The 25,321-nt window shown below is 45.4% G+C and overlaps 3 protein-coding genes across 5 annotated transcripts; 2 read left to right on the forward strand and 1 right to left on the reverse strand.

The window, feature by feature from the left end:
* The first annotated feature begins 482 nt into the window (after positions 1–482).
* Positions 483–25,004, forward strand: LOC6553866 (choline O-acetyltransferase). Its single transcript, XM_026976039.1, has 9 exons — positions 483–613; positions 927–1,258; positions 17,676–17,755; positions 18,784–18,975; positions 22,558–23,319; positions 23,385–23,792; positions 23,944–24,090; positions 24,155–24,355; positions 24,557–25,004. Exons 1-9 carry the CDS (start codon positions 483–485, stop codon positions 24,752–24,754), a joined length of 2,451 nt encoding a protein of 816 aa, XP_026831840.1. The 3' UTR covers positions 24,755–25,004.
* Positions 1,182–13,602, forward strand: LOC26526782 (vesicular acetylcholine transporter). 3 transcript variants are annotated; one of them, XM_026979742.1, is made up of 2 exons: positions 1,182–1,258; positions 7,223–13,602. In XM_026979742.1, the coding sequence occupies exon 2, from the start codon at positions 7,589–7,591 to the stop codon at positions 9,314–9,316; it is 1,728 nt and encodes a 575-aa protein (XP_026835543.1). In that variant the 5' UTR covers positions 1,182–1,258; positions 7,223–7,588; the 3' UTR covers positions 9,317–13,602. The 3 variants fall into 3 exon arrangements, with proteins under 3 accessions (XP_026835543.1, XP_026835848.1, XP_026836157.1); XM_026980047.1 differs by lacking the exon at positions 1,182–1,258 and adding an exon at positions 1,422–1,743; XM_026980356.1 differs by lacking the exon at positions 1,182–1,258 and adding an exon at positions 1,929–1,947.
* On the reverse strand, positions 21,339–22,272 carry LOC6553867 (vegetative cell wall protein gp1). The gene is made up of 2 exons (XM_001979574.3): positions 22,177–22,272; positions 21,339–22,103 (listed from the first exon to the last, which is right to left on the reverse strand). The coding sequence occupies exons 1-2, from the start codon at positions 22,181–22,183 to the stop codon at positions 21,451–21,453; spliced, it is 660 nt and encodes a 219-aa protein (XP_001979610.1). The 5' UTR covers positions 22,184–22,272; the 3' UTR covers positions 21,339–21,450.
* Positions 25,005–25,321: the final 317 nt, after the last annotated feature.

Below are 25,321 nucleotides of genomic sequence, written 5' to 3' on the forward strand. Positions count from 1 at the left end.
GCTGTCTTCGCACCAGATATTAATCAGTGTCCTTGCTGCCAGCCAGTCCCATTGTCTGGCCCACTTGAGAAGAAATGTCTGTTTATTGTTCGGGCAATTGCTGGAATTAACAAAGAAATTGCCCAATTTTGGTGCAGGGAATTCTGCTGTGGCAAAATAATTACAACTGCTGCAGCAAGAAAGTAAGCAAAAGTCTGTTGTTGTAAAATAATTACATTTGGCCAGTGTGCGCTTCTAAGGCAGAAAGAGAAAAGTAAAGAAAGCAGTCCCCAAAGTTGCCTTACATAAGCCCCCAAATGCGTGCTACACAAAAATGGCAAACGCAAAAGCACGCAATGACAAAATGGGCGCAAAAAATCGGCGCAAGACACACAAACAAACAACATTTGCAAACCGACAGGTGAGAGCGGCCGAGGCAAATTGATTTTCTCCGCACACTTCAAATAGAATTTTATTCAAATGTGCTCAACTGGGCGAGAGTAATGGGCCTGGGAAAACGGGAAAAGCGGATGAGGGGCAACGCTGTGGCAGGATGTGCCAGCCAATTGGCTATCGAATGCCCGGCGGAGGCGCAGGCGCATGCGCAGATGTCCTGCGCCGTGGAAGGCGCAAGGTGGGGAGCTCCAGCCTTCCAGGCTGAATACCTACTGCTGCTCTGCGCTTTTCGGCGAGCCGTCGCCAGACAGAAGTTACCTTTGCTCCTGCCCGGACGACTGAACGCACGCTGCTGCTGTATCGCCGTAGTCGCCGTCCGTCGCCTGGAAAAGAACTCCCCGGAGCTACATGCATAGCCCGAAATAGAAAAGCAGTATCATTTTTTGTGGACCCCAGCCAGGGAAATCCAAGCGAGCGAGCGTACGAGCGGTCGAGCGGTGCGGTTGCATTGCGGGTAGAGTGTCAGTGTGTGTGTTGGCGTCGGTGTGAGCGTTCACAGCGTTTGGCGATCGATTAGCGCGCGCTGCCCTTTTACATAATCGTAGCGAAAAGAAGTCCGCGCGCTTTCGTGTGCCGTTGGGTGACTTGGGTGACTTGGGTGATCATCCCATCCGAAAAAGGGAACAGGATCCGAAAGGAGCGAACGTGGCGTCCAACGAGGCCAGCACCAGCGCCGCGGGCAGTGGCCCGGAGTCCGCCGCCCTGTTCTCCAAGTTGCGTAGCTTCTCCATTGGCAGCGGGCCCAACTCGCCGCAGCGCGTCGTCTCCAATCTCCGAGGATTCCTCACCCATCGCCTCAGCAACATCACACCGAGCGACACAGGTGAGTTGTAGTTACTGTTTGATGGGACTTGCATAACGTGGCTCGGTCGTAATTAAAACTAAACAACATCAAGTCGCACACACTAGAGCACTGGGCCCGCTGGCCAAGAGGTTCGTCCTCGTCCTCAAAGGCCTCCTGCTCATCAGCGTTGTCCTTTGGCGCACAAGTGTGCCTATATATATACACACACCTCTTCTGTGTGTGTGTGTGTGCGTGTGTTTCTACGTACATGGAGAGCTCGTTCGTGAGCTCGACACTTGCCACATTTCACAGGGTAGACACATTTTATTTATGGCCCCAAAACAGCGCGAGGAAACCGAAACCGTAGGTTTCCGTTCGTAGGTTTCGTTTCACTCAATGGGTATCCGTGCAACGGCGTGGGAACGAAACGGTGCGGAACGAGTGGAATGGAACAGTTACCGTTCGACCGCCTGCCACCCAAGCTCAAAGATTGTAGCTCTTATGTAATTCCACGGACTGTGCAGGTGCCTCTCTACACGAAGAAAACTGTAGTGGCTATCTAGCAGTCTAAAAAACCATTTCAAATAACTTGCAAAGTTCATCAAATCCGGTTGTAGTTGTAATTTAGTGTGAATTAGTGTGACTATTACGTTAAATAAATATATAACACTGAAATAATGAAACTTTACTGCAGTTTTTAACATTTTCATTGCATATTTCAACACATGGTGATGAACTTTTTCGCTTATTACGGATTAAAATTAATTGGATGTTTGTTTAAAATACATTTCCTCCAATCAACCCTTGCTTTTCAACAATTATAATCTGAAGTAGAAACTAAAGTACTTAAAGCATTTTCATAATTTTAAGCTTCTGGCTACTTGGAGTGCGTACCTTACTTCTCATGAATGTATAGCCTTACTTTCTTGCGAAAATTTTAAAGGAAAGATACAAGCTAAACGAATCTCAATAGTTTTTAGTTACTATTTACTAAATAGTACGAAACCAGTTTAACACTGCATTTGAAAAGCTTTTACTCTAAAGGAGGAATCTCCATCGGCATTTAATGGCCGAATTCCTGTGCCGTCGTTGTTTCAGGACTTTTCTGCAGCCACCAATTGCGAATCAATTAGCCGAGAATCGCAAACAAACGCCTTTATTAGATTGCGTTGGCTAATCAAATTTGTGTCTGTCGTCCCATTAAATCATTACAATGTCCGTCTAGTGGAATGTGTAGATGGTCTAGTCGTGGTCCGGCTGGAGTTCATCAAGGCTTCCAGCACTACTGCCATCCGTGGGCCAAAGGAAGCCACCTGCCGGAGGAAGCAATTTTCTGTGGTGCTGCGGCTGCTGCATAATGAAGGCAATAAATATAAATTTCACACACAAACACAAACAAGACGACGGCGTCGTCATTAGATTGTTTGCCTTGTAGACGCGTTTGTAACGCTGATGTGTTCATAGCGGTTTCATGTCAAAACAAAAGGGGGCGCACCACCCAGTCACCACCACCAGAAACCACCGAGAAACTGCAGGCCCAGTCCCCTTCTTGGTTTTATACCCATCTACGGCAGCCCGAGGGGATGGAAAATGCCAGAAACAAAGGCTGGCAGGAAGGTAGCTCGTAATAAGCTAAACGAGAAACAAGTAACGCATTTGTCTTGATGCCGTCTGATAAGAACGCGCCCGGACATCTCGAGGGTTGCCAGCCCGGCATTGAGCCATCAGGATTCGGAGGGAAACTGGGGAGAAAGGAGCAGGATCTGGACCAGCACTGGCGCCCAAGTAGCGACATCAAAAGTCGTAAACGGCACGCTGATGGTGTTGTTGATTGCTCCGCATTTGGCAAGCTACAAATGGTTACATTTTAGGCCCTGGGTTCGATGCTGGAAATTAGCAATTTGCTGGCACGGCTAGGATATCGCAGTTATTAATCAAAACTGCACACAGAGAAAAATTGGTGCTCTCGCGCAGAAAAAGCGACAACGAGAGCTACCCAAATTCTACAGCTGAACGGCTTTGAAAGATTTTTACAAGAAATCACACCTTATAAATCTCTTAGTGGAAATGTTCATACTTTTGAGGGACTTGCAGTGGTAATTTGAGCAAGTTGGAAATTGTGAGATGGCCGAGAAAACATTTTCTGTGCACAAAACTACTTGAAACACGAACTGCTGAATGGGAGACATAAAGGTGAATTACTTTTACTCCGCAAAAAAGGCAGTGAGTATGGCAAGTCCGAGTAATTTATGAGCAAATCAATTTGTAATCCAACGCTGACAGTTGACCAAGAAGGGATGTTCGGTGGAAACAGCACATGTGTGCAAAAACACGGACATTAGACACGCACACCCACACAGGCAAGATCGAGAAAGAGGAAACCATTTGGGGCTCACACCCCCAAGAGCCCGCCCATTTAATGTTTTGATTTATAGACAGCCCCGCACTAGAGGAGCGGCTCATACGCCCCGTGGTACCATCAGTGCCACCGAAATGGCGCCCTTTGTGCGCTCGTGCTCCTTTATTTCCATTTTGGGGAGCTGGAAACTGGAGTGCGGATCCTCGGGCTAAGTGGCTGCGTGTCCACTGGGAGTTGATAAAAGCACATCAGCGCAGCAACAATAAGAGCAATAAAAACAAGGACCTGCAGCGCAGGGGGTTGCTCGAAAGCAAAAGGGATACCCAGCTCAAACTGACATTTTCCTTCGCCCCGAAACTTTGGCAATTAAAAAAGTGCTTTACAACGACTAGCTGAGCTATGCTAAAGCCAAAGCTCTAAAATCGATTGCACAATCGCAAGACCGCGACAAGACAATTAAACTTGAAACAAAAATGTCACTTGGCAGTCGGAAGAGGGTTAAGGTAACGCTGGCAACGCTGGCCAACTTAATCGATCAAGAGTGGCCAAGGTGAGGCTCATTAGCTGGTCACAGTTCATTAGAGCCAATTGCCCGGGAACGTGTCTCAGTCGGCTGCCCCCCGACCAAAACTTCAACCCTTCGAACCACTTGAACAAAGCTGCTTACACCACTTGCGGGGAGGCTTACAAGGCCAGACCTTTGAGGGGTGGTATCTAAGTCCATGACACACGGACCTAACACTTGTGAGGATTTTCCGGCGCCTTTTGTCGGGCTCACCGTAAATATTATGATATATTTTATACGCTGTTTATTTAAGACAGCACTCCACAGCCGCACCTTGGAAATTGGCACTGAAACGCAGAACGAAATATGTTCTAGATTATTAATTTTAATGGCATTCGCAGCGTTGCCTGGGCAATGGCAAAGCGCCAAAGCGCCAAAGCGCCAAAGCTCAGAGTTACATGTTACATGCCAACTCATTGCAAATTCAAGCCGAACCCCACGATATTGTATTTTTTATGTCTCACCCTTGAGCGGAGCGAGGGCAGAATGAAATTGTATTTTACGCTGATTACCTCGTCAGACAGACGCAGGCACACCCAGGACTAAAAAAAGCGAATGTAATTTCATTCCCCTTTCTCGGAAAGCAAACATCCTTTGCCGTTGCTCAAAAAACGACAGGGCGACTGACAGAGGAGCTGGCTGCGGATGTTCCCAGGGTTACGGCGGGTGGCAAAAGTTGGCGATCATCCCGCCATTGAAAAGGCCAGTGGATAGTGGGTGGAGCTTTAAGCCTGGCTGAGAAGAAAACACTTCCTTCAATTGCTGCCCCAGAATCCCATTTCGTCCTTTGTTGTCTGGCAGAGGATTAAATTTGGCTTTGCCTAGATGGAAATCTTAAAGCCCTCTGAATATTTAAGGCAGCACCTGAAGCCCCACAGGTAGCGCAATATTAATGAGACACAAGTAGAAACTACATTTGCCTCCTGCTGCGCAGCCAGGGAAAACACATGGGCCGTCATAATTTACTGCGGTGGAAGCTGCATAAAATATGAACGCTTGGCCTGCTAATTGAGGCAGTCGGAAGTTGCCACTCGACCTCAAAAAGATGAAAAGGAAACCCGGCAGGAGCTGCAACAAAAGGTCAGGCGAAACGGAACTAAAACGCAAAGCAAATTCATGACCACAAGCCACCCAATATTTCCATAAATGTTCCAGCATTGCCTGGGAAATCCATCAGCTGTCCGGGGAGCTCTGCCAGACAGGGCGGAAAAATCAATAAAATTATAAACGCGTAATACAAATTGCTAGCTTACTTATAAACAGACATGCAGAAAGCATAGCTAGGTGTGTTCCTTTCAAATTGGTAATCAGTCAAGTAAATATAATACAACTTCTTTGAACACATGTTCAAATATTTATAGGAATGAAAGAAGCAAAGTTTTTGATGTGAAACTTGCTCCAGTTGTTTATCCTACCAAATACCGATTATTGGGCAGAAAAACATAATAAAATCATCAAATTGAGAAATCTTAAAGAAATATATTACAGCAAAAGCTGGTTCCAGGCGCTCTTCCGAGTGTTTTGTTATAATATTGCTTTATACTACGTGAGATACATTGAAAGGTCTGTTTAGTGGGGACCTTGTTGAAATCAACATGTAGGCACACGTTTCTGCACTTGACTTGAGCAGCTGCAGGCGGGCGACCAGGAGCAACCCCTGGTGCTGATAAAAGCCCGCCAGCCACCACCAGCGCCCCAGGGTCAAGTGCGACCATCCACCACCCACCCACCTGACCCACCGCGCCTCCTCCTGCTTTTGTTGTTGGGGGAAAGTACTCATGCATGGAGAAAACTCAAAAATTAAAGTCGCTGGACGAAAAATAAAAGCAGGACCCCACTCGGTCGCAAAACATAATTGACTCATGGGCAGCCCGGGGGCTGTTGCCATACATACAAACAAACATGCATACATAAATATATACACATTAATATATGTAAGAGTAGCTAGGTGAAAGTGGGTGGGTTTGGAGCAGATACACGGACGTGGTCATGAAAATTTAATGATAAAACGAAATGTTTTTGTTACGTCTCGCACACACCAAAGCCTCATAAGGGGCGGCTCTGCATTTGGATGGATGGAGATGGTAGCCGAAAAGTGGGGCAGGGGTCATATTTATACCCAGCACACGTCGTATTTTCGTGTTTACCCAAATGGGGGTGGCTGGTCGCCGAGCGCTGGAAGGTAGATAAATGTGGAAATTAGATCGGCATTGATAGCCCACACAGCAGCGATGTTGGCTATAGGAAGTTTTTAACACCAAGCCCTAATGAACAACAGTTTTTGAAGTATGAGTCTAAGCTGTATTGGTTTTCACAGAAAAACAAAGAATCACTGAGCAAGATTGAAGCTTTAGCATAAGACACAATTCATAGCTGAAAGGTGATTTTGTTAAAGCTTACTAAGGTTTTAAAAGCTACATTTTGACCACCGAAAAATACAACCTTTATTTAATCACAATGCTTGGGTGGACTTAAGCACCCTTTTGTTCGCATTCAAGTCCTTTCTGATGGCGTGCAGGTTGAGTGGGTCCTTTTTTGTTTCTTTGTGAAGTAAAAGCAATAATTATAATTACTGCGTCGATGAGTGCAACCGCGTGGCGCTGAGAACACTTCCCTCCGTTTACTTGCCCACAAAATCCAATTAAAATAATTGCTATACCCTTTATAATCACCCTGGACCCACAAATGTATTTAATGAATTAACTGTAGAATTTACACGTACTTTTCGGTATTTGTTTTATGATTGAAATGTGTGTCCCTCGAAAAGAAGAACCTAAAACTGAAAGATATCCCTAATCCTATGTAATCGAAACATTGCGAATGCCACGAACTAATCCTAATACAATACAATTTCTGTTCACCAGCAGGCAGCCTTTTGCAACACAGAAACAACATTTCAATCATAAAATAGACCCAACTAACCAACTAATCCTAGTTAAGAGAAATCCAGTAATAGAGCAAAAGAAGCACATGTGTGAGAAAGAGTGATGCTGAAAAATTAAGAAAATAATTGTAGCAGGCAATCAAGCAACAGAATTAAAGAAAAGACTAACGAAATCTTGTTTCTGTGTCGTTAAAGGTTGTTCACTGGCATGCCAACAACTCGTACACCTCCAACTACAACAACCACACCAAAACATGTAAAACCACACAGCAACAACATCAAAAGCAGGAGCAAACACCACAGTTAACCACAAGCAACGATAAACCACCTCAGAGCTGGCAGTTAGCGGAGCGGAAACGGAAGCGGCCATATTTGTAGCGAGAGCTAAGCAATTTCCGGCCTTAAGAATGGCAGGCCCGCAGATCGGCGCTTAAAAGCTTTAAGGCAACAGAGAAGAGTACAAAAGAAGCAGAGAGAGAGCGAGAGATAGAGGAAATCCCAAAGAAACTGGATTAAAACTGTGTACACCTCAGCAGTTGAAATTAATTAATTGCAACCAAAATGGCCTCATTCCAAATACCTGTTATCAACCTGGAGGTGCGCGAGGTCAAGGACATCGTGTGGGAGAAGATCCAGGAGCCGGTGAACCAGCGACGCCTCATCCTCGTGATTGTATCGATTGCCCTGCTGCTGGACAACATGCTGTACATGGTGATAGTGCCGATTATACCCGACTATTTAAGAGAGATTGGCAGCTTCGATGACGGGCCGACGCCCCCTCCGTTGCGGGATAATATCACGGGAAAGATCATACCCGTGCATCACGATCATCACGGGCAGGACTCGGCCACGGGCATCCTATTCGCCTCGAAGGCCATCGTCCAGCTGATGGTGAATCCCTTTTCGGGCGGCCTCATCGACAAGATCGGCTACGATTTGCCCATGATGATCGGCCTGACCATCATGTTCTTCTCCACGGCAGTCTTTGCCTGTGGCAGCAGCTACAGTGTCCTGTTCTTCGCCCGATCCCTGCAGGGAGCTGGTTCCGCCTTTGCGGATACCGCCGGATTGGCCATGATAGCCGATCGGTTCACCGAGGAGAACGAGCGCTCGCAGGCCCTTGGCATTGCGCTGGCCTTCATCAGTTTTGGATGCCTGGTGGCGCCTCCGTTTGGCGGGGCGCTCTACCAGTTCGCCGGAAAGGAAGTGCCCTTCCTGATCCTGGCACTGGTGTGCCTACTGGACGGGCTGATGCTGCTGCTGGTAATGAAGCCGGTCAAGGAGGCGATTAAACAAAGCAAGGACGTGCAGGACCAAGTAATACCCATCTGGCGCCTGCTGATGGACCCCTATATTGCCGTCTGTGCCGGGGCACTGACCATGTCCAATGTGGCGCTTGCCTTCCTGGAGCCCACCATCTCGCTGTGGATGGAGGACAACATGACCACGGACAACTGGAAGATCGGCATGGTCTGGCTGCCCGCCTTCTTTCCGCACGTGCTGGGCGTGGTCATTACGGTGAAGATGGCCCGAAAGTATCCGCAGCACCAGTGGCTAATGGCCGCCGGTGGATTGGCCCTGGAGGGCTTCTCCTGCTTCATCATACCGTTCTGCAGCGGCTACAAGATGCTCATGCTGCCCATCTGTGTGATCTGCTTCGGAATCGCCCTCATAGACACGGCTCTACTGCCCACACTCGGTTATCTGGTGGACGTGCGATATGTGTCGGTTTACGGCAGTATCTATGCCATAGCGGATATATCCTATTCCATCGCCTACGCCGTAGGGCCCATTATCGCCGGCGGAGTGGTGGAGGCCATCGGGTTTACGGCTCTCAACTTCTTGATAGCCTTCTCGAATCTGGCCTATGTGCCCGTTCTGCGAAAGCTACGCAACATCTACGACTTCAAGCCGTTCGAGAATGAGGCCAACATTCTGATGCAGGACCCGCCCAACAAGGAGTACCAGACCTATGTGATGCACGACCAGAAACCAGTGGCGGGTGGCGTCAAGAACCACCTGGAGTACGGCCAGCAGTATCAGCAGGAGCAGGAGACCAATCTGGACGACCAGCAGTACGAGTACCAGCAGCAGCAGGGATACCAGCAAGGATATCAGCAGGATCAGGGCTACCAGCCGGGCTACCAGGAGCAGGGCGGCAGCTACGCCCCCCAAGGTCAGCCCCGCGTGGCCAATCCCTTCCAGCAGCAGCAGCAGCAGCAACAACAGCAGCAGGTCCAAAGCAGAGGTCCTGCCGCCCCAGCGAATCCCTTTAGGCAAGGATTTTAAACTGTTGCCCCACATGCCCAAAAGCAACACAGCAACCCCTAGTTTTAAATCGTGTTCTTTTGCACACCTCCGTGTGCAACATTCTGTTCTCTGTTGAACCCACTCTGATCTAGACACAAGACACATACACACATATATTACTATAGACATATAGGCAAGTGGTACGTACACTATAACGAGCATTACATGCAGATAGTTAAAATAGCAGCTAGTTAATGCCTTGCACCGCACCAAGTTTTGTATCATACACGAATGTTAAAGCAACCGAGGACAGTGATGGGCGTGGTGGGACTTGAGTTTACTTGGATATTCCTAAAAAGTCATAGAATATTAAATTTAAAATCAAATTCAAATTCAAAATTTAGAAGGCACTCGCAAATGTGAACTGAAATAGCGAACTCTTTTTAGTGCACTTTTTTTTTTTATGAACAGAGCTGATACCAAAAAAGGGAGTGAAGATAATACATCAAAGCTATTTGTAAAGAAGATATTATATACGAACAGTTCATAATTTCAAAATGCCAACAAGAATTAATGTTTCAGTAACCAGAAAAGCGAACAGAAATTTGAATGCCAAGTAAGCCACAGAACCAGCAGACCCAGGAAATACCCATCACTGATATAACGCAATTATGCTATATAGAGCGGTCCGATCGGATCGCCTATGCCCTATACTCAGTACTTATGCAGCCGTTTTCGTGTCTATCAGTCAGTGAAGCTAGAGAAACCAAAGCCTAGGCATAGATAGTTGGTAAGGGGAGGACTCGGACTCCCGCCCCATCAAGTATACACAAAAGTATCAGATATTATATACACGCATACATATATATCTATATACAAGCTAGCTGTAAGCAGCTCAACTGGCCAGAGGACCACTTTTGCCCGAGTGCCGCCGTTAAACAGGCAATGGCATCCATATCGCAGACATATCACAAGTTGCACAAATCGAAACCCTCCCACGCCCACTGAAAAAGAGGAACTCTTTCGGGTGTCGTTGTGGCGGACTTGGGAGGAGAGTGGATTCCCGGCCAGAGGGTGATATGATTTCAGGTTTGAAAAACATAATGATTTGAAAGTTTCTTAAACATAAGACACAACCAAGGTAACGATACATATCAGAGTCTCGATGGCTCGCCTGTTAAAATTACCAAAAGTGATATTACTTATTGCTACTAGTCTGTATACATATATCGTATCATATCGGTAGCATACGCAACTAGATCTAGGACGTACATGGAGTGTACATAAGTTATACAACAACCAATGGAAACAGAAATCAATTGAGATTCAAATTAAAGTTTCATATTTACCTACCAATCAATTATTATTTGCTTGTTGACTCTATGTGCATATGGGCGGTTCCAACCTGGGTACTGCCGCCATAGTAGATCTTCGATAGCATAGCATAAATGTGTGTACCTTGTCTATAAGATAAAGATAAACCTAACTGAATAATATGAACATATTTACTAACGATTATTGTAGTCATAACATACAGTACGGTATTTTAATTCGTTTCGACTGCACCACTTTTTAGGGCAGTTTACTGCCCCTATATTATACACCTTTTAGCTGGACCCAAAGCTCCACCATATCGATAAGTAAATTGATCTTTTATATACAATTCAGCATGCGTATGTGGACTTCTATTTATCTACATTTTTCGAATGTGTTAAGTGGGAAATTACAATTTCTATAGTCGTAAACATATCAGTCAAACGGCCATTTAAAAACTGATTATATTTATGGTTACCAACAAACATAATATATGTACGAGTTTCCTTTTACGAATTACGAAATATACGCTGTAAATTAACGAAAATGCACTGATTTTGATGAAGTTACAAAATACGTTCATATGGTTTTAGAAAATACTCGTTTCAATATTTGCATTGATTTTGTTATAGTTCCTCTAGGAAAACAACACTGTTGTCTGTTTTTAGAAGTTGCCAGCTTTATGTTTAATTGAATTCCATTATTTCCTTATTTCACCAACACTAAATATATGTACTTAAAAATATATACATAGTTCTACAAATTTACAAAACTGTAGAAATGCTCTTAACTATAATATGAACTAAACTCATGAAAAAATCTCCCATCAAATGTATCAATTAAAACGAAGACGAGTAGTGGTGAAGTGTTAAACTACATACTTACATATACTCGTATATAAAGCGAAGAAGAGTAAAACCAGAACAATTAATATAGTCAATAAAATATATTATTATGTAACATATTATAACCTTGTTTATTTAAGTAGCTACAATAGAATTTTAATAACAACTAACAAAACATATATATATGAAAATGTATGAAAAGACACCGAAAAAGCAATATTTATGTAAGTTTCCTTTGAAACAATCATCTAAAAACCACAATGCCAGGTCTTGAAGTCATGTAAGGATTGGAATTCCGTTCAAAAACAATTAGGCATTAACTTTAGTCCGTTCCTTTCGCTAACATATGATTAATTTTTACATGACTTTCGAAACTGGATGTAGATAGATGTCAAACAAATAAACATGGCAATTTCAGGCATTCAAGATTTCAACCGATTTGAACAGTTTTAACCAAAGTTTGGTAGAGCGTAACATGTATATGAATCTTCCAATTTTGGTTTACAAATAAATATAATTATATAAATATACAGCTAAGTAATAACCATCACATTATGTACTCAAAGGACGAGGACCCAGAAGGTCGATTGAAAAGAGCCTGAAGGATGTGTAGCAGTGCCGGCAATGTGTAATAACTTACTAAACAAATAAGAGCAAATGGAACGCATAAACTGTATGTGTTACGAGCATATAAATATAAATATAAAAATGAAAATACAAATACAAATACAAATAAAATCATAAGAGAAATGTATGATAACATATATAAGTAAAATATACATTTATGAAATGAATTATTAAACACTATAGCAGTTAATCGAGTGGTTATACTCTGCGTATTACAAGTGTTGAATGTTCAATAGCATTATATGAATTATGAATTATATGCAATAACTGTGCGCTATGGATAATTAATGAACAAAATTAATTTTTAATATCGAATATATACTAAATGATATAGGGATTTTACCTTGGCAACAAAACCAGCAGCACAGAAAAATAATTTGATATTTTTTCATATGAGAAATGCCTCTCCGACAGTTTCTATGTGTTGTGCGTGTGAAGAACGTTTTAGGAAATTTAATTGTATACCCTAGACAAAATAAAATGAGTTCGTAAGTGAAGCCCACAAAGTTAATGCCCCACAGTTCGGTTTTGTATTGTATATAAGGCATATTGTTACTTTCGAATGTCCATTTCGGTAGAAGGCACGTCAAAGTCAAAGTCAAAGTCAAAGTAAAAGTAAAAGTCAGAGTCGAACCGTTTCGAGTACATACTTACATAGATGGTACAGAGCTAAATTATTACAAAAGTCTTTGAAATTTGTTTCGGCTAATGTTATAGACGTTTGTGTTACATATTTAACAATAATTATTACGATAAACTGTGGAAATTATAATAACAAAAACATAATTAAGCAAATGCAAACCAGCAGAGTAATTCAAATTTTACCAAGTATCCAAATCCCAGTTCTGTAACGTTGCTGTTCAATTTCCAAGTCTATCCATCTATATTCTATACGTAATATTGTTTATATCTGTATATCACACCGTTCTTCAACTATCCCCAAAACAAAAGTAAGCAAACTAAGTGCTATGCATATCAAAACGAAGCGAATCGATGTTCGATGACTTAACATAGCTAAAACCCCTCTATAATCAAATGTAAGCAATAGGGAAAGAAGCAGGAACTGCCTCGAAAAGCAAATTTAAAAATCGGATCGATGTGTGCATATTTTCCTTAAGATTCATTCACGGCATAAGTCAGCAAAATTGAAAGCTTAAACAAACACCACTTTTGCTGGCGTTGGCATTTGCCGTATTTATTCAAGGGTAAAATTCGAATTGAAAACTCGCACACATGACTCTATAAACGTATTTGAACTGCATCGAAGAAAGAGAATTCAAAATGGCAGTTGCCTGCTTTCGGCTATTGGAAAATGCTATGAATAATGAATTGAACGAGCAGAAAATTATAACCGAACGTACATTAAAGCATACAGATATTGGCATGAGCTATAGAGGAAAGATAATGCATTATTACAGAGCGACACACCCAACACACAGCCCACACACACCCACACACCCACACAGCCAACCACACCCAACCACAACAGAGACAAAGAACACAAAACAAACATGTACTATTGAAATATAATTGTTAACCATGGAAAAACGAGTCTTTTCTTAATGGAAACTGGCAGCTCGTCCGATCTATTAACGATTAATGCAATTAATTAGCTAATGTGGGCGAAAAAGGACCTTCTGGTCCGATTAAAATCGAGCCGCATTGTGTGTACACCTGGTTTGGTTTCGTGCCAAGTCTGAACTTGGAAACTTTGGCATTATGGCATTCATCTCCCAGCTCTGGGGGTTAGTATATGTTCCAATGGACTTCCCCATCCAAAAAACACCCGAACTTTTGGGGGAATTGTGTGCGTGCCCTGGGGACAGAAATTTGTGTGGAAAATGATTTTATGTTTGCAATTTCCATTAGCAACTTTGGCCCGAGTCACGAACAGCCAACTTTCGTCTACTTATTTATTTCGGATTTTTGGGGGATGATGCCCCAGGCTGAGATACAGATTCAGCCGCAAACGAAAGGTGGACCGATTCTCGGGCGTGTCGACCAAATATTCTGACTGCTTAGCCGCAAACCGCAAGCCAAGTACAAGTCAGCAGAATACCAATCTCCGCCACAATGCCCTAGCAATTTACGCTTTCCGCTTGTTTCAATCGGAACAATTACAAGAATTCCAATGCCTCAATGCGGCAGTTAATTTGAGTTTGGCGCACAGAAGTATGCTAGGCATTTGCGGCTGGAGAGCGGAAAAACCCATGCCACCCACATCCACAAAAGCGCAGTGTAGTCGCATTCGCCGTGAAACAACGGCGCTAAGACTGTAAAGGATTTACGGCTCAATTGCGATGTGCGTACGACGGCCACGGCAGCCCCATGCTCACCGACATCCCCATCCTTGTCCACGTCCACCCCTGAATGGAGAAAAGCCCTTTACGAGCAGCCAAACCGAACAAAAGGAGGAAAACTCATTCACTAGACCATTCATCGCTTGTTTCGACATCCGACAATGTTATGACCCCGCCAGCTTCCGACACTGAAAAAAATCCAGCACTTTCTATAGGTAAAAACTCTCAATAAGATTAAATTTATAGTGCCAGCAAACCTAGACGTTAATATTGAAAAGAGTGTTGGATTAGTTAGTTGATACTTTTATAAGGGGCTTAATATATTTTGGCCCTTTTTCGGTTAATATTTCTGAGAAATCGAAAAACTTTATAAGCAGATTTGAAATTGATTGGAATATAGTTGTTTATACACACACATTCTATATTAAGTAATAACTCTATGGTTAGGCCTTAATATGTTATACCTCTTTATATTACCTTTATTTTCTCGGTGTATCGGTGGTGTAGTCACCACCGAACGCTGGTACCAGTTGGTGGCTGCGGTTTGGGGCGCCGGCTTGTTCGACGGGTGTTTTATGTAGTCGCAACGTGTCGCGCCCTCGACGTGCCGCCTCCTTGGGGTGCGGATTTGTTTTGCCTTTTTAAATTCTTCTCCTTCATTTGCTCCGGTTGCCGGCATCTGCTATTCGGACTGGTCCTAATGAGCTACGGCCTTGGGGTTGACTGTAGCTAAATTGGAATCATGCCGGCAGAAACATTATTTTTCATTGGGATTACATTTTTATCGCATTGTCTGACAGGCGGCAGCAGTTGCCTGTCCTTGCTGCTTCGTCCTTTATGGAAAGGGAGCTCGGAATGCCATGAATTCGAGCGTGATTTTTGCAGCTTAATAATGAGCCCTCGGTTTACTGACGCGTTTTATTGGCCAGCATTTAAAGTAGGGCCGTGTTGCCATTAAGCCCAAGATTCCTCGCCGTTAATGTGCGAAATGTCTCCGGCATATCGCCATCGCCATCGCAACCCATTATCCAATATATACACACAAAATAATAACAAAGTATTGGCTGGGACCAAATCGAATCAGGAGTTGGCACAAAACTGACAGATACGAGCAAATTGAAGCAGACAGCTACAGGAAAGGAAAGGAATGGGGAGCATTACTTTTGGGGTAAGTCCCCAATTCGGAACCGGAACTGCGCTGTGTCTGCCGCCGAAATGATGCATGAATATCTGATTAGCCGTCTGTCGGCCTAATCAGAAAACCTGGCCATCAATCACTCAATTGGAAAAGTGTCGCTGCCAATGCATATAATTAAAGGTGACGCAGCGGATACGTTTTTAGCTCTTGGACGGGGAAATAAATGGGACACATTCTTATTTTAGGCTGCAGTCGAATATCTTTGCATGTATTATATTGAATATATCATTTTATATTTAATATATCGTACGAATCAACATCTAGCTTTCGTAGTTCCTGAGATCGAGGCGTTCATACGGACAGACGGATGCTCAAGAATATATATACTTTATATGGTCGAAAACTCTTACTCTAACTTTTACGGAAACTTTTACTCTACGAGTAACGGGTAACGGGTATAAAAAGTGTATTACTTATAATTATATTTAGTTAAGATGGCAAACCTCAAGTTTATGATTTTTGCATTAAGCCCGAGAACATCCCCCATCGCAAAAGCCAGTTTATATTCATTTGGGAGGCTAATTTTGTATTTTCCTACGTCTGGTCAGTGGAAAACTTGGTAATTGGAATTTATATTTGGACATCAAAGAGAAAGTAACAGGCGCAATAACTTTCCCCAACTTGTTGTAAATTGATATTTGCTCTATTAAGCGAGCGAAATACAGCTACCCCAAAACCATTAGCCAGTGATCGGGGAGCTGGGCCACCCCAGAAAAGAGTGGCCCACACCAGAGCTTTAATTACTTAATTTGAATTTCTCAACGACGCTTCCTAATACAATTTATTACAATTTGCTGATGGGTAGATGGGCATGATGGGTGACCCTGGACAGGTTACATTTTGTGGTTGCTGTTGTTCCAGCCCGGCGAGGACAACAAAGGAACGGACGTTCAAATTGCCGCCACGTGACTCCATTGTGTGATTACCTCCGCCAGCCATGTAGTTGCTCAACTAGGGCATCTTTAGCGAGATAATGAAAAAAGGATAATAAATTGCATTAAATTTGACATCGTTGTGGGTGAGGCGCGTGGCTCTACCTCCACCTCTGCTCAAAGGGAAATAAAGCCAAGGAAGGCCTGTTTGCCGTTTCTGCTCGTTTTCCTTTTATCCCGATTGCCATAGAACAATTTTATTAATAACATTATGATTGTCCCGCCGTTTCGAAGGTGGGTGGGGTCGATTTGGCTGGAAATCGAGCAGCCCTACAAAGCTGGTTAGCAGTGCTTCAAAGTGGTGTGTGTTCCCCTCAAGTGGCAAGCAGTTTAGATAAGGGCCTTGTTACCTTTGAAAAGAAACGAATATTATTAAAAAAAATATATATATATGTAATTTCTAAATTGTTTTGGGGCTATTGTCCTTATTTTACTGCGCTTAAACTTGATCTTGGACCTATCATAGCACATCTAGAACTGATTCAGTTTCTTGCTTCTTTTCAAAAGAATATTTTGATTTTCGACTTTAGATTTTTCAAATCTTGATTTTAAAATCGATGTTGCTTGTGGAAGAACTTGACGATTGCTGTTTGGAAAGTTGCCATCGAGTGTCTGACAAAAGTCTCTCCTTGCCATTGGGTCTGAGCCGGAAATTCGAGCTACTCGGGCGCAATGGCAACCGGAAGTGCTTATACAGCTGAATTACAGCAATGACAGCTAAAGTTTTTATGTGTATGTCAGGAGCCGAAAGGCGGACAGTCGAAAGGAAATGGGCCTGGCTTTAAGCCCGAGAGTTTTCAGTTTCCTCTGGCCAATTTTATTGCATTTCGCCGGCGGAAGCCTGGCCAAGACAATAAATGGCAAACTAGCACGAATTTGCCCGAATCTTTGTGTGCTTTGATGCGGGACGATAAATGGTGGTGGGTCATCGAGGGGATAATCGATTGAGAGCTAACGAAGTTTGACATGCGGATAAGAAAAATCAAGTTAATGGTCGTCGGGAACCGAAAATATTCTTCTAAAAACAGTGAATACTCGGTGACACATAGGCTATACATCTTTTTTTTCGTGCGACTGTCAGCCGATCGATAAGCAGCAGTCTAACGATTGCGGCAAATTACTCAACCATTTAATTTGGTGTTCAACAAGTGGTTAATCAGCTTGTTTTCTTTGTTATTTCAGGATGGAAAGACTCGATTCTGTCGATACCCAAGAAATGGCTGTCAACGGCCGAGTCTGTGGACGAGTTTGGATTCCCTGACGTGAGTAAAATTGATTAAACCATTTCGAATTCGCCTTCCCCTTTTCCAGCAAATATTTGCCCTAGGGCTAAACTCGACTGTTACTTGAATAATTCAAAGACAAACACTCGCACAGACGACAGACTAATCCTGTTTGTTATAATTACAAATGCAAATAACGAGGGCTTTTGTATGGCAACAGGAGCTCGGGTTGCTCCTGGCAGCCAACCTGCATGCAAACAAACCGGAAAAACCAACCTTTCCAAAACCCGCCCCCCACAACCCCAAACTCACCTGAAAAAAAGCACAGCAGCCACAGTAACAACCCCCGAAAAGCAGAGTTAGACATCTAAATTGTAAACCGATGGATGAAAGGGGAGCCCCGAAAAAAGACAAGTGACAGGAGACTGGGTATTCGGATATAACAAAAGATACAATTGCTTTGAAAACGGAGAACAGGACGTATCCGGAAGTCAACGACATGCTGATACCTTGTCGTTTCGCTGTTGAGTGGAAAACTGTGTTTTCGCAGCAGGTAAATCAAGGTCGATGGATACATTTAAATATGGAATTGCAGCCAGAAATCCTGCATTCAAAATCAGCTGCGGCGGCCATCCGGCAATCGATTGGATTGCCGACCTCGAAATACGACGATTTTCCCACTTGGGAACACCTAGGGAAAATCTCTCAATTAAAGTTGCCGGGCGAGGGTGGAAAGCGGAAAGCGGAAAAGGAAAAAATGTAAAGGAGCGGAGTACAATGTCAGATTCAAGCCATTCCATTTCTTGTTCTATTTTTTGTGATTTCAAATTCGGTTCCCCAGGGCATCGGCATCAACTTATGGTATTGCTGGTGGCAGGACAAAGCAACTTTCCATTTGACGCTCGATATTGCCATGCATACAAATGAGGAAATGGGGGAAAATTCCCGGGCAAGCCGGGCAATGCCAAGTGCCTAAGATGAGTGGCAGGAAAATCAAATTAAATTTGCAGCACCACGCAGCTTACTAACCCCATCGAGAACCCTTTTTTCTCGCTCCGTTTTCGCAGACTCTACCCAAGGTGCCCGTTCCAGCACTGGATGAAACGATGGCCGACTACATCCGCGCCCTGGAACCGATTACCACGCCGGCGCAGCTCGAGCGGACCAAGGAGCTGATCAGGCAGTTCTCGGCTCCCCAGGGAATCGGAGTACGACTGCATCAGTATCTGCTGGACAAACGCGAGGCGGAGGATAACTGGGTGAGCATTGTAATTTAGTGATTTCTTGTTTATAAATCTAAATAAAAATTAAGAAATTCAAAAATACATACATGCACTTTTTGGCAATAAACAGGTTTTTATGTCTCTGAAGTTTTTCTTTGATGGCTTACAATCAAATTTCTTGTTATTAAACTTATATTGGGGCTGTTGAAAGAACGAAAAATTATTTCCTTTTCATAATGAGTGTGTCAACACTTTATTAAGCCACAAGTTCTGGGGTTTTAGATAGAATCAACTCGAGGTTTTACTGTTGGACGATGGGCGAAGGCGCGGTCGGAGGACCGTTGTTGATGGTTGGAGCTGTGGGAACGGGCGTCATCGGAGTGGGCACGTTGCCCTCGTTGGGTGATGGAGGCTGGGGCACGGCGATGGTGGTACCAGTGGGGGTGATGATGTCGTCATTGCTGGAATTGGTGGTGGTGCTGCCAGGAGCATCAGTTTGTGGAGTGGGCACCGAGACGGTGGTTGACTGGCCAGGTGCCGCAGTGGTGGGGGAAACGGTAGTGGGAGTGCCGGTGGTGGACTGGCCAGGTGCCGCAGTGGTGGGGGAAACGGTAGTGGGAGTGCCGGTGGTGGACTGGCCAGGTGCCGCAGTGGTGGGGGAAACGGTAGTGGGAGTGCCGGTGGTGGACTGGCCAGGTGCCGCAGTGGTGGGGGAAACGGTAGTGGGAGTGCCGGTGGTGGACTGGCCAGGTGCCGCAGTGGTGGGGGAAACGGTAGTGGGAGTGCCGGTGGTGGACTGGCCAGGTGCCGCAGTGGTGGGGGAAACGGTAGTGGGAGTGCCGGTGGTGGACTGGCCAGGTGCCGCAGTGGTGGTACTGATGGGCACACACTTGACGTCGATGGGCAGACTGCTGCACTGGGCGCTCGGGAAGTAATCGGCGCAGGACAAGCATTGCTGCAACACATAGTTGAAGTAGGTGTCAGTGGCACAGTTGGTCAAGACGGCGGTCAAGACGGCGTTCAAGCCTTGGGTGCACTGGTAGTAGGTGGTGCTGTCCTCGTAGTTGGGCAACTTGAATGAAGCCCGTGGGCAAACAACGGGATCGATCTTTTCCGCATACTGTGGAACACTTGAGCAGGCGGCATGGGCTTTTCCGGCCACGGCCAGCAAGGCGGTGAGCACAAAGATCACTTTGGGATTGGAAAGAATAGGAGGAGTGTGGTTTATGGGCTATATCCTGTTGGCCTATCTGAGGTGCTGCTTACCGGCTTTCATGTTGGTGGTTTGATTTTCGGGTTACTGGCAGGACTGGAAATATAATGCGTCTGGCTGCTAGCTCGGCTCACCGATCACTGATGCATTTCAGCCAGCTCGAAAGCCTTTTTATGGGGAGGCAGGCCATGCTAGGCAATTTTAATCAGCCCGCTTCTAGATTAATTCGTGTCTTGTCGGCCCGGGTGCGAAATTGAAATCAGCAATGGCAACCAACCACGCTTAATTGCGCCTTAGAATCGTTGCCCCGAACTCTCGGTAATCTCGGCCAGATAACAACGGGGCGGAAACTATTCCGAATCTGGCCGTCAAGTGAGCAAGAAATAGGAACTTCTCATTCCGAGTGTCGTGTCAATTAGCATCGCAACTAGATCATCTGGAGAGGCGGAGATCCCATTCTTGCCTGGTAATGACTTCATGATGTTTTCTGGGGAACTCAAGTTCTCAGCTCTTTATCTCTGGCATTCAGATAGCAGAATGTTTTGTTCTGGGGAACCACGCTGTTCACCCTGAAATGCTAGGAGTGTTATGGTAATTCCTGATCATTAAATGTTGCAGTTCATTCACGCTCGAGCTCCATTTTAAGGGTTTCCAAAAGTGTATATTGTATTGGTTAAGCAAAAACATTTGTTGTAAGTTTAGAAATGACTTAAAACTGGCATTTTTGTTACTAGTTAACGTAAGTGAAGTATAGTACTATTACTAGTCGAAAGTATTGATTCGATGTTATCGGAGTATAATATCTGTACCTCTAAACCTGCCCACATCGATAGGTGATCAATAGGTAATTACAATTTTAATAATGTAATAGATAACGCAATAGATAACATGCGTCGTACCTCTTACTGCTATTCCAGAATTCTTATTTAAAAAATGTGACGACCATTTAAGGGCGGAGAACACCAATAGTTCAGTTCTGACAGGCAGCTCCTATCTGTTCTTCACTTTTTCTTTTCGTTTTACATTATCAAATTCAGATGTCAATGGCGGCCGATCAAAATATTTCGTGCCTAACAAGAAATCGCAATCAATTACCCAGTTTTGACTCCCTACCGCGATAAGGAAGTTCTGGGAACAACAAATGCCATTCCCGAACACCCATTCCCGTCGAGAAACTCGAACGAAAGTCGTTGCCAGTTACATATTTAATTACTTTGAGCTGTTATTTAGAGTAGTGAATGAAATTCCGCTTGCTGAAGGATGGGGATTGAACTGGCGATCTTCGTAAGGATTGGGTCTTAGGCGGTGGCTGGCTTCTTCTGGGCCTTGCTGGGTGGCGTCGGCTTCTTGGCGGCCTTGGAAGGAGTCGGAGCAGCTGGCTTCTTGGGTGTGGCGGTGGGCTTCTTCGCCATGGCAGCCTTGTGGGGCACTGGAACGGTAGCCTTCTTGCCGGGCACAGGAACCGGGACCTTCTTTCCGGGCACGGGCACAGCAGGCTTAACGGCAACGGTGGGTGGGGTTGGTGGCTCTGGGGCCGGGGTTGGTGGGATGGGGTGCACCTCAACCTCCTGCTCATGGTGCTCGTGGTGTTCATGGTGCTCCTGCTGCTCATGGTGCACCGGGCTCTCTGGGTGAGACACTCCGGAGATCACTGGTGGTGCATTTTCGACAACGTGCATGGTGATGGGAGCAGAGGTGGGCAGGACATCCATCTGGGGGGCTGGGATGTAGTGGGCTGGCGACACGCACTGCTGGAGGACAAAGGTGAAGACCTCGCCGGCAGGACAGTGGACAGTCAACTGGCTGCCGTAGATGCTCGGGCACACATAGTACTCCGAGTTGCTGTGGTAGCTGGGCCAGCGGATGCCGATCTCGCCGCGGGCGCACTGCAGAGAGTAGTCCAAGCGGGCCTGGCTGAAAGCCAGCAGGCTCAAGAAGGTCAATGCGAATACTGTCAGGATTAAAAAAGAAGGTGTCTTTGATGGGGAAGTTTCATATATTGTAGAGATCTTTTCAAATCCTACCTTTCATCTCTGTGCTGCGTCCGTTTGGTTATCCGTGATACTTCAGTGGAACTGTGGTACTGCTCTACCAATGGCCCAATTGCCATTATTTATACTACTTCGCATCTTGCTATCAGAATCAGTGATCAGCTATCAGCGTTCTCCGCGTGATGCTACGAGAAAGACATGCAGACCGCTCCCAAAACTCCAAAAAAATTCACAGCTAATTGAATTTGTGTCGAACACGACAAGGAAATATCGACCACTAACAAGGTTTTCATGTAAAGGCCTTGGAAAAAAAGATTTTGAACACATCTCCCAGTTTTATATTCCTAAAGGTCGTAACTCCGAATTCCAATGAACACTCAGCGCACTTTAAAACACTAAGTCTTTTTTAAACAGGCCTATTACTACTGGCTCAACGAGATGTACATGGACATTCGCATCCCTTTGCCGATCAACTCGAATCCGGGCATGGTGTTCCCGCCGCGCCGCTTCAAGACCGTCCACGACGTGGCCCACTTCGCCGCCCGCCTGCTGGACGGCATCCTGAGCCACCGCGAGATGCTGGACAGTGGGGAGCTGCCGCTGGAGAGGGCCGCCTCCCGGGAGAAGAATCAGCCGCTGTGCATGGCGCAGTACTACCGCCTGCTGGGCTCCTGTCGTCGGCCTGGTGTTAAGCAGGACTCGCAGTTCCTGCCGTCGCGGGAGCGACTGAACGACGAGGATCGCCATGTGGTGGTAATCTGCCGCAACCAAATGTACTGCGTCGTGCTGCAGGCCAGCGATCGTGGGAAGTTGTCCGAGAGTGAGATCGCCTCGCAGATCCTTTATGTCCTCAGTGATGCTCCCTGTCTGCCTGCTAAGCCGGCGCCGGTGGGTCTCCTGACCGCCGAGCCAAGGAGCACCTGGGCTCGGGACCGGGAAATGCTTCAGGAGGACGAGCGCAATCAACGCAATCTGGAGCTCATTGAGACAGCCCAGGTGGTGCTGTGCCTGGACGAACCGCTGGCTGGGAACTTTAATGCCCGCGGCTTTACGGGTGCCACGCCCACTGTTCACCAGGCGGGCGATCGAGACGAGACGAACATGGCCCACGAGATGATCCACGGCGGAGGCAGCGAGTACAACTCCGGAAATCGCTGGTTCGACAAGACCATGCAGGTAATGCCATTAGATCTTGATTTATTTTGCATTCGAACATTTGTAAAATGCAACCTGATTTGCAGCTCATTATTTGCACCGATGGCACTTGGGGCCTGTGCTATGAGCACTCCTGTTCCGAGGGCATTGCTGTCGTCCAGCTGCTGGAGAAGATCTACAAGAAAATCGAGGAGCACCCGGACGAGGATAACGGTCTACCGCAACATCACTTGCCACCGCCGGAGCGTCTGGAGTGGCATGTGGGTCCGCAACTGCAAATGCGGTTTGTCCAAGCCTCCAAAAGTGTGGACAAATGCATCGATGATCTGGACTTCTACGTGTACCGCTACCAGAGCTACGGAAAGACCTTTATCAAGTCGTGCCAGGTCAGTCCGGATGTGTACATCCAGCTGGCCCTGCAACTGGCCCATTACAAGCTGTATGGACGACTGGTGGCCACTTACGAGAGTGCGTCCACTCGACGATTTCTACACGTAAGTATACCAGCATCCCTACAAAATATTATTCGAACATTTAGTATTCTAAATTAAATTTTTGAGGAAGGAGTATATTTCTATATAATTTACCAATTTTAAACTCTTAATTTCCTTTACAAATCGTCATTCTCTGTATAATCACTTCCAGGGTCGCGTGGACTGCATCAGAGCGGCCAGCACGGAGGCATTGGAGTGGGCCAAAGCCATGTGCCAGGGTGAGGGTGCAAACGTGCCCCTGGAGAGCGATCGCGATGATGAGGAGGAGTCACGCAAGGTCAAGTTTAGCATTTACAGTGTGGGTATTCCAGCGTAAGCCCACCTCCTTGGAAGGAGTAACTCATCTTCGCTCCCACCCACAGAAGGATCATCTCCGTGAGCTGTTCCGGTGCGCCGTCGCCCGCCAGACTGAGGTGATGGTGAAGAACATCCTGGGCAATGGCATCGACATACCGCTGCTGGGTCTGCGAGAGGCCAGTATAGAGGTCACCGGCGAGATGCACGAGCTGTTTAGAGACGAGTCCTACAACATCTCGCAGTGCTTCCTGCTTTCCACCAGTCAGGTAGTAATGGGTCAATAAGTCCTCGCTAAAAAGCACTGCACTCTCTCACCTCTGCACCACCCAATTAATTCTTGCACCACAGCACCACTGAGCACAAACCAGCTGCACAAAAGTAGGTATCAGCTAGAATGAAAATTTCGTCAGGATTGGGCACACAAGGTTGTAGCATCGGTATAATGGTCTCCTTGAAATACCATTTAGGTGGCCTGCTCTACGGACAGCTTCATGGGATACGGACCGGTGACGCCACGTGGCTATGGCTGCTCCTACAATCCACATCCGGAGCAGATCGTCTTCTGCGTCTCGGCCTTCTACTCCTGTGAGGATACGAGCGCCTCCCGCTACGCCAAGTCGCTGCAGGACTCGCTGGACATAATGCGGGATCTACTACAAAACTAGACGGACCTGGCCAGGATACAAGATCTGGCCACCAAAAACATATCAGTAAATGTACCTAAGCAGGTTAGCGAACGAAACTAAGTAAGTGTAACTAGCGACCACCCGGGCGTTTCATTTGTGACCAAGCACCACCAAGCGAGCCACCCAACGAGGGGTGGGCATCTGAAGAATAAGAAGGATAACGATAACGAAATCGGAATCGAAAACTAATGTCAATCACTATCACGTTGAGACAAAAAAAAAAAAAAAATAAGGAAACTATACGCAACCCATTCGCTTTACATATGCGTTACCTAATCCTCGTAGTTTGAATTAGAGCAACTCTAGTCAATTAAATGTTTTAGAGCCGTTTTATGCGCAAACTGTTAGTGATGTTATCTAAGTGTGTTACTTGTGCAATATTAAATATGAGTGTTATGCCATCACTTTCTAACTAAATTAGCAGAGCTTACGAACTTGTTTATCCCCACTGTCCGCGAATTCGTGCGAGCAAGCCCACAAGTATGCAATACTTTTCGTTACGAAAGTTGAGTTTCAGATACGTTCTATAGTTGTTACTCTGTAAAA

This window comes from Drosophila erecta, unplaced genomic scaffold (assembly GCF_003286155.1).
Source record: "Drosophila erecta strain 14021-0224.00,06,07 unplaced genomic scaffold, DereRS2 tig00000000-arrow-pilon, whole genome shotgun sequence".
In the NCBI taxonomy this organism is placed as follows: domain Eukaryota; kingdom Metazoa; phylum Arthropoda; class Insecta; order Diptera; family Drosophilidae; genus Drosophila; species Drosophila erecta.

Coding starts and splice junctions, on each gene's coding strand:
- LOC6553866 (XM_026976039.1), top strand. CDS start 483: ATGGGCCTGGGAAAACGGGAAAAGCGGATGAGGGGCAACGCTGTGGCA. Junction 17,756..18,783: donor ACGAGTTTGGATTCCCTGAC/GTGAGTAAAATT, acceptor CCGTTTTCGCAG/ACTCTACCCAAGGTGCCCGT. Junction 24,091..24,154: donor TCAAGTTTAGCATTTACAGT/GTGGGTATTCCA, acceptor TCCCACCCACAG/AAGGATCATCTCCGTGAGCT.
- LOC26526782 (XM_026979742.1), top strand. CDS start 7,589: ATGGCCTCATTCCAAATACCTGTTATCAACCTGGAGGTGCGCGAGGTC.